Source organism: Antechinus flavipes, chromosome 2 (genome assembly GCF_016432865.1).
Source record: "Antechinus flavipes isolate AdamAnt ecotype Samford, QLD, Australia chromosome 2, AdamAnt_v2, whole genome shotgun sequence".
NCBI lineage: Eukaryota > Metazoa > Chordata > Mammalia > Dasyuromorphia > Dasyuridae > Antechinus > Antechinus flavipes.
Window position 1 is genome coordinate 262,794,046 of NC_067399.1, and position 9,888 is coordinate 262,803,933.

Genomic DNA, 9,888 nt, shown 5'->3' on the forward strand with positions numbered 1-9,888 from the left:
GTAAGGAGAAAGTCTACATTGAAATGCACAGAACAGATTAAGTGGATGGTGAGAAAGACAATTTCTTCCTTCCTAGTATAGGTTAAATATCACTATAAGAGGTCAAAAAGGGGGGAAATCTTCATTTTCTGTTTTATTCTAATTTTTGCCGTGTAAACTGGAGCATAAATCTCCCAAAAAGAAATTAATTGGAAAAAATTATCCAGTTTAGAGAAAGAATGGATTTCTTATGAAATCCTATTGATGTAGATTTGGAAAGAACTTTAAATATCAGGTAAGGATTAAGTATAGCATCCATTTTTAGTGTGTAATGAAATAACACCATTGCACAATTAAATATAATAACAAAAATGATTTATGTCTTTTCTATAGGCCTTTCCAGATACAATAGCATTATGTTATTAACAAAATAATGTTACTCTAAAAGACAGAATCAATACCTCTGTGTGGCCTGAAAAAAAATTGATGACTAGTCCCTGAACATAAAGTATAACCTACAAATCAAATAGAAATTAATATCTCTCTTCATTAAAGTATATTTTCTCATGAAAATTCTCATAAGTTGACCCCAAACTCTTAATGCAGTTATAATTTTTTTCTGTAAGATTTGCTTGAAACTCAATAAAACTTTTTGGTCATCTTGTACAAACAAAATAAATAAGCATTATATAGTTTTGGGACAATATTTTTAATGCAAGGAAAGAAAACACACAAGATATTCATTTGAGAGAATGGAAAAATGTCAGCAACATGTTTTGGCACACTGAGGTAGTATGAGAATCAGCTTCAGAATAGAAAATGTTATCAATATGGCTCCAGTAATGTTGACATCTACAAGTCATATGGTGCTCAAAATGAAATTAAAATATATTCTTCATATATTAATTAGAATCTTAGGAAATTTTCTTAAAATTCACTAACTGGATGCTCAGTCTCTTAACTGCTACTTTTATATCTTTGTTCCTGAATGCATAAATGGAAGGATTTAAGATAGGGGTAATAATAAAATCAACAATAGCAAGAAACTTATCCACTGGCAGTGTAGGGAATGGCCACACATAGACAAAAATGCATGGACCAAAGAAGAGGATTACTACACTGATGTGAGCTGACAAAGTAGAGAGAGCCTTGGATAATCCAACAGAGGAGTGTTTTTGAACAGTGACCAAAATGTAAATATAGGAGATGAACAAGAGAAATACAGTGCCAATGGAGATGAAACCACTGTTGCCAGTGACAATGAACTCCAACTTATCAGTGTCTATGCAAGCCAATTTGATGAAACGAGGAAGGTCACAATAAAAACTGTCAATTTCATTAGGGCCACAAAAGGGCAAATTTATCACAAAAGCCAACTGGGTCAATGAGTGTATGAGACCAATAGCCCAAGCAGACATTTGGAGAAAAATGCATGTTCTTGGTTTCATAATAGTCAGATAGTGAAGAGGCTTACATATAGCTATATATCTATCAAAGGCCATGGAAATGAGTAACACCATCTCAGTTCCTCCCATTAAATGAATAAAGAATATCTGAGTGATACAGCCTTGAAATGATATGGTTTTGTGTTCATAGAAAAGGTCAGAAATCATCTTGGGAACTACAACAGTGGAGAGACACATGTCAATAAAGGAGAGATTAGCCAATAGAAAATACATAGGACATTGTAGTTGAGGATCAGAAGTCACTGTGAGTACAATGAGGAGGTTTCCCAACACAATGGCAACATAAAAGATGGAGGAGAAAACTAAAAGGAGATGCTGCATGGACCATGATCTAAAAATTCCCAAGAATACAAACTCAGACACCATTGAATAATTCATTCATCAGACTGGTTGTATGGTACCTGGAAGGAAGAAAATAAGGAAATCAGAACACTTGTATTACAAACGTGTTTCATATTAAATTTCTAATATTTCACATAGTGTATGAAGTTGAGGAAGCAGAGCCAAGATGATGAAACAATAGCAAAAACTACAGTGAACTCTCCTGCAAAATTCAGAGACAGATCTAGAAAAGTTCCTAATTAAATCTTAATGTGATATAACCAAGAAAAACTCACAATTAAATTTTATTTTGCTAATATTGTCAGATGCAAAAAGAGTATGTGGACAATATCTATATTAGCCAGGAGTACTGAGCACAGAACACATCAAAACAGAGATGGCCCTTGAGGAAAAAGAGATATCTGATATATAGACTCATTTCAGGGACTTACAAAGATAACAGATCCTAATAGGTAGCTTAGTAGCCTACTACTCAATCCAGGTCCCAAATATGTGGGGAATGAGAAGAAATTGCAACTTGGGGTTGAGTTAGTTCCTTGGAAAGAGGCTCTAGCTGATAGTTACTAAGAGAGAAACAAATTCAAAAGTAAATAACCATAGTGATTTTCAGATGTCAGTATCACAGCACAGTCTCATTTTTACCAGTTAGACCAGCCTGCAGAGTAATAAACAAGGTCAGAATACCAGAAAAAAGAAAAGTTTATGATTCTATCACTTTTAACTAGTTGATTTTTATAGATAGCTGATGAGGGCTGAATCCAGGAATGAGCTTCTGTCAGAACCAAACCCAAATAAAAACCTTGCAGAGCTCAAACCAGAGGGGATCCATCAGACTTTGCTCTGGTTCAGACCACATTGAAAACTCCTAAAGTTTGTACAGGTCAAACTGTCCCTGAAATCTTGAAACAAAAATCAGTACTTCCTAGAAAATATTAATAGGACCAAGCCAGACTTTCCCTCCAAAAAGCAGGAATTGAAAAGTAAGATAGAAGAATAACAACAACAAAAAAAAAAATCATACGATAAAAAGCTAATTTAATAATAGAGATACTAAAGACATAAATGCAGTATAGAATGTCAGCAAAATATGTAAGAGCAAGGTGAGGGGGGCAGGAAGGGAGGGAGAGAAGGAGGAAGAGATAGTTCTGAAGTACAACTTCAAACAAAAAGAATTTTTGAAAGAGATGAAAAGATATGTATATTGATTAAATGAAAACACTACTTTACTATAAGACAGAATGAGCTAATTGTTTGAAAAATTTGGATATACTTGCACAAAGTAATGAATACTGAAATGATCAGGACCAAAAAAGCATTGTATACAATAAAAATATTGTTTTAAGAACAACATTGAGTGAATAAATTATTTTAAATAGTATAAAAATCCAAATTCACTACAAAGGACCCATGAAGTAAGAAGCTATTTGAATTCAGAGAATAAGTACTAAATAAAAGTATGCATAAAATAATTTTACATATACAAACATGCATACATATATGAGTCTATTAATAGTAATCTCTAGAGTGGGGAGGAAAACAAAAGGGGAGGAAGAGTTACATGATAAGTTTATTATATATTTAAGAAGAATACAAAGTTGTATATAATAGATTTGCAATGTCATGTGCAATCATCTTTCTTTATTCTACTATGTTATGGAAATGTTTGTTTATTAATTTATTAAAAACTAAATTAAACAAAAGAAAATGTAATGACCTTAGGATAAACAAATACAAGCTTTTCATCTTGGAAATTTAGAGTTCTACAAAATAGTTCTCACCTAGCTTTCTAGTCTTATTTTGTAAAATTTTTTGTTCTGGGCAAACAGCCCCAGTGGGTTCTCCTCATTATAGCATTCTATCTCTCACATACATGATTTTAACTTCATGATAACAGACAGATGAAATGCACTCCCACTTTACTCAGTCTCAATAAACTCCTGAGATTTTCTCATAGAAAATCTCCAATGTCTCCTGTTACTTGAAACCTTGCTTGACCCCAATATTTATAAGAAAACTTTCCCTTTTAAAATATTTTATGTTGCATTGTATAAATGCATGCATTTATGTAAAATTGTAGTTACAATAAAGAACACCAATTATTCATTTATTGTACTTTATATCCTCATGGCCCAAAAGAATTCCTCATATCTAGTAGATGGTTAATGAAGACTTTTTAAAAATTGTGACGAATATATAAACAACTGAATTGTCTATCAAAATCACATCAATAAATATAAAGTAAGATTGACTCATACAACATGTAACCCCTTTGAAATTCTTCTATAACTATTAAACCATCTTCTTGATTCTCACCCAGGGCCATAAGCTCAGATAACCAAAATAATATTTATAAAACTAGAAACCACTTTATTCATCCCATATATCCAGAACAACTTCATTTTTCTCCCAGACTATCTTATAGCTATTTTAATATGACCATACCCTGGAATCAATATGATTTTCTACTATCATGTATTAATCTGTGACACTTCCAATCCATTTGGAATATTTAATGAATTATAAGGCTTAAAGAATCTTCTTGTCATACAAAACAAAGCTTCCTACACTTTTCCAGTTGAAGTGAATTGATAGCATAACTCTAGCAGGGGTCTTGAGCATTGGATATTAAAATAAATTCTTTTAGAAAATGATAATGCAGCTCATGCCATATCTATTTTTTAGATATTTAAAGAATTGAAGTTTGATGTAATGTAAAATAGAAGTAAGTATTACTACTTTTCAATCTTGCCACATTCTCACTTACTTCTTGAATCATTATATATAACATTTCTTTAAATATAATCCATGGATCCTGGAAGCTTCCTAAAATCTCTCATTTTCAAAATGACACAAAACTACTATGTCTATTAAAATGCTTATCTATTTTTCAATTACATATCTTTCTGAGGCCAGATTGTTTTTATTTACTTCTACCAAAATAACATATTACATCATACTGAATGCAGAAAGACATAAGAATTCGGTTGTCTCTTATTAAATGAGATATTAAGATTTTCAAAAGAATGTATAGAACTCTTCTCACTAATTTTTTTGTTTTAGAAAATTGTTATTTTTCATTAAAATATTATTTCTGTTAACATAATTGAATAATTGACAAAATATAAATTACATATAAATATATAATGAATATATATAATTCTTATAAATTAGAGCTTATTATAAATTTTATGAATGATTATAAATCAATATATGTAGGATTTTAAAATTTCTGGACATAAATAACACTGAAAAAAAAAGTTGCTTGATTCAAGCTTCTCATCAAGTTTCTACCATATAGTTCTTTCTATCTAAGTGTAAGAGAGTAAAGATTTTTGGTTTGAAGAGCAAAAAGTTTGAGAAATGCTGCTCTGCTCTGAAAAGATTAGAATGCATTCTTCCAAAACTATGCCTTTCTTTGACCTGTTTTATCAAGATATTATTTTGGCTGAATAACCTATACCCTGACTACTTCCTATATGAATTCTATCCAAACTTCCAGGACCAACTTAAGTTCCTCTACAAAGTCTCCTGGATGCCTCACTGTTCAATGATTGGCCCCTCCTCTAAATTCATGCAGTATTTTTGTATGTGCTGTACCATACTCTTATCTTTTAAAACATACCTTCTTCATTGCACATGTTTTGCCTATGTCAGATTGCTTGCTGAATTGGAAAAAGATAGGTAGGTGAGGGAGGGAAAAAAATTTGGAACACAGAGTTTTGCAAAGATGAATGTTGAAAACTATCTTTGCATGTATTTGGTAAAAATAAAATATTATTGGAAAAAATTCTAAAGGAACATACTTTTTTCTTTTTTATATGTATTCCACTTCATAAAACACCAATTTAAGGTCCTTGTATTCAAAATTATGATTTGATCTTCTTTTCATTCTCCTATCCTCCTTCACAGTGATCTGCATATATCAGGTGTGCAGTAGATGTTCTTGCACAAAATAAATTGTAACTTAATTAATAAAGAAAAAAGAAGCAGAAGGAAGAAATTAATGTGGAAAAGTAAAGTGGTGAAAAAGGTGGAGTAAAAATATGAGACACCTGAATGAGAAGATAGGGAAAAAAAAGAAAAAGAAGGGCTCAATAAAAATACAAGTTCATACAAAATTATGCAATGTTAAGTGACTTTGATTACACGAAACTTCAAATTTTTATGCTTTTCCAACTGGATCATTGATCTTGATCCTGTTCCAAACTTGATGTTTATAAACAAAATAGCAAATAAAGTTCACATTGTTGGGCACTAAAGAGGACTCAGTTAATCATCTTAAAATAACTTTAGGGTATCTGTCTCCTTGAAAAATACTTGGGTTGACCAACACCTGATTGCTGTCTAATTCATTGCCTGGTAAATTAATTTCAATAAATGATCTTGCCCACTAAAATCGTTTATATGATCTTATGCCCCAAAATATATCTTGCTCCAGAATTGACCATACTGTCAGGAATTTATACAATCTGGATTCAATGAAAATGTCACAGAATCACTGAAGCTCATTTGAAAGGGCTATAAATTGATCTAGTACAACCTATAAAGATATAGGAATATTATATATAATAATTTCTATAAATGGTTATGCCACCTTTCTTAAAAGAACTCCAGGACCATGGAATGTGTTGCTTCTTAGAACATGCCAGTTCACTTTTCCTTAGCTTTCTTTTGAATAACCTAATATTATTTGAATAAAGACAAGGACAGTAGATCTGTCACCATCATCATTTAGAACATCTTTTGTTAATATAAACTGATATCCTTAAAAATTTTTATAGGATATAATTAAATATTTAAATATTTTATTAAAATAATATAATATGTTAATTATATAATATAATTAATATTATATTATATTAATATATCAATATAATAAAATAATATAATGTTTTAATAATAATTAAAAATTTTTATAATTATTGCAATGTACAATGCTTGACTGCTAAAGCCATGAGGACTTATTCATAGGAATCATCTCATTAAAATTCTCCTTTTCTGTGTCAATTGCTTACTTCAAATATAGGACTAATATTCAATCTAATTAAGTTTCATTTTAATTAGATAGTATATATTGCTAGATTTTTAAGATCATTTACAACCTATCTCTTGTGGTTATTTTTTGTCATCTTCAAATTTGACAACCATGCAATTGGGTTTCAGGAAAGATATGTGGATCTGGAGTTAAGAGATCTGGGCTTGAATACTAATTCATTCTAATCTGACAAGGTCTTTCTTGAATCAAGAACTTTTCAGTGAAGCATTTTTATTACTATATGTACTTTGTGAAAACATTTTCATAAGCCCCAAGTTTCTCTCTTAGGTCTTTACATTAATGTTTTCACTTTATTTTGTGTCTTTTTTTATATCTCAGTGATCACCATATGTCTCTATCAATTATTTGTGTCTGCATGGTATTGTATATAATAATAGTTTAGCCTTTTCAACTTACTGAAGAATAATACATGGGAGAAAGGGTGCCACAGTGAACATAGTGGTGGACTTAGACTCAGGAAAACCTGAATTCAAATCTGGACTCAGATACTATGTAGTTGTGAGTAATTTAATCTTTGTTTTCCTCAGTTTTCTTAATTTCAAATTGAGAATAATAATAGCATCTACCCCTTAAAGTTGCGAGGATCAAATGTAGTATATAGTTTTTTAAAAGCACTTAGAATAGAGCTTAACACAAAGTATGCACAGTAGAAATTCTTATTTTTGAATATTAAATGGTTCTTAAAATGTTTTTTTTTTCCCACTAAGTTTTCTGATAGCCACACAAATGACACAAGTCAGTACCAAAAGTCCCACTGCAATGTTGATATCACCTGGTTGTATTTATTTATGAGTTGTGCTATGTGCTGTTTTTACACTACTTCTCTCTCAGTGCTCTCCTTTTGTGATAGTCCCTTCTTTTTAATCCCTTATTAAAACCTATATAACAAATAAAACTATAATTTAAAAATGGACCATAAAATTGCTTCAAGCAATAATAAATACAGAGGATTGCAATAGCTCCTAAAATTTGTTAGCAAGAAGTTTTAACATGAATGTACTTCTTACCATTTTAGACTCTATTAAATTGGTGACCAATAACTATATAAGTTTTTGTGTTATATACTTTCCAATCCAAGACCAGATAATGCAGTTACAAATGAATGGGACCTAACTACATCCATCATCAGTTGTACTAATCCTTCCAATTGATGAAAATGGTTGATATGTGCAATCATTAAGCTACATTTGCAATTTGATTAGTGACTATTACCAATTAAAATCATGCCCTTGCTTCAACTCACTTCTTCAGTCCACTTACATATTCTGTGAAACATATAGAACAGACAAAAAAGAATTTCAGGGTGATACAATATGACATAGAGTAAGAAAAGGTTTATTTTGCTCACCACTTTTCATCATTAAAGCTCAGAGATAGGGCTAACACTCCTTAATTTCACAATAACTACTACCAATGCCCATTTCCCATTTTTCATCCCAATTTTGTTTCCTAGCTTGCTCTATGACTCACCAGGCAGATATCAATAGTCTTCCACCTTTTGGATAATCCAATGTGGAACAAATGTGTGTACTTCATTCCAAATGCTCTTTCCCAGTAATTGAAATCTGCTCCTCAGAACCTCAGAAGAAGATTTTCCAATATCTTCTTTATCCCTTTGATATAGATGATCTGTAAGCATTTGCACAGGGTAATAATATTATTTCCAGATCAAACTGGCATGATGGAAGGGAATGAGGGAATTGTTCCCTAAGGGAATTTTAAAGATAAAGGTCATACTTCAGCTCTTTACAATATAAAACAAAAAGTTTACTTGACTTTAAATGCCACGGACAAAAACACTTGTAGCCAATCTCATACAAATTCTGGCATATTCTTGAAGTACTACTCCCACTCGTAGCTTATCTTACTACAAGTAACAGCTATTTAAAGTTTGGATGGGAAGGAACTTGATTTGTAACTGAGTTTTGTGAGGTCAATAGTGAGTCTTGCTTTGGTTTAATACTTCTGTGAAAACTCTCTGAGTTCATCCTCCTCTACCCTTAAGCAAAATTGGAAGTCAGGATAGATTTAACCAGCAAAACTTGAGTTCCTCAAAACCTTCAAAGATAATTTTGCTATGAAAATTGCACCTCAAAAATATCAAGGACCATTTTGGTCCCTACATTTATAGTCCCAAGAGACCCTGAAATTTTTGGTGGCACAAAATATCAACATAAATTAAAATGTGTAACATAAATTCCATTGGATTTAGCCAAAAATCTCAAGGGGTTCTTGTGACCACTAAACTGCAATGTTCTATTTAAAACCTTTCAATAACCTTGAGAAGGAAATTAGGCCATAGCTCCTTGCCATAATTTCATTCACCTGTATAATAGAAATTTCAGTGAATTTTTGTCATAAGATCTAATTTGCTACCCCAAGTCTATCTGCCATTTAGATACTCTGTGTTGTTGATGAAGTAATTTTTCTTCCCTGGGTACCAGTTTCCTCAATAATATCTAAGAACCTCTTATCTATAAATATATGATGAAGCCTATGTTCTATGAGCCTATCATCTATAAAACAAATGGATAACATAATCTACAAAGTGACTGCTTCATAATGTGTAGTTATGATAGCATAAATATATTGTCTTTGATCAGCTGACTTTCCCCATATTTCTTCTCACAAGAAACAAAAATATATTTGTGCTGTTTCTCTTATACGCTATTCCCTACTGTTAATAAATCTCATCAACACACCTAATTAATATGTTCTTGGGTTGCTTAAGGATTGATATTAACCATTGTCCTAAACATGGATAAATTTAAAGTGTTAAATAAGGCCTCTGAGAGCCAACTCACAATTAGAGGAAGACTGGGACTGTGAATTACACATGGGACAGCAGTTTATAGGGAGCTTTTTGCTAAAAATGGGATAAAGAAAGGATAAAAAAAAGATAAATTTTATAGAGATGTGGAAAAGTTTCAGACTTCCCTCCACATTAACCAGCAATTTTACTGCATGAAAGTTGGCTGTCAAGCAAGTCCTTAGTCCTTCTCAGTTAAATAAGGTTACATAGGAGAAGAGGAAGCCATTTCCCAG

At 31.5% G+C, this 9,888-nt stretch overlaps 1 protein-coding gene across 1 annotated transcript; it reads right to left on the minus strand.

Moving 5' to 3' along the window:
* Positions 1-893: 893 nt before the first annotated feature.
* On the minus strand, positions 894-1,826 carry LOC127552521 (olfactory receptor 4F6-like). The gene has a single exon (XM_051983030.1). The coding sequence runs from the start codon at positions 1,821-1,823 to the stop codon at positions 894-896; it is 930 nt and encodes a 309-aa protein (XP_051838990.1). The 5' UTR covers positions 1,824-1,826.
* Positions 1,827-9,888: the final 8,062 nt, after the last annotated feature.

Bases quoted from the DNA above. Each gene is read 5' to 3' on its own strand.
- LOC127552521 (XM_051983030.1), bottom strand. From the start codon at position 1,823: ATGAATTATTCAATGGTGTCTGAGTTTGTATTCTTGGGAATTTTTAGA.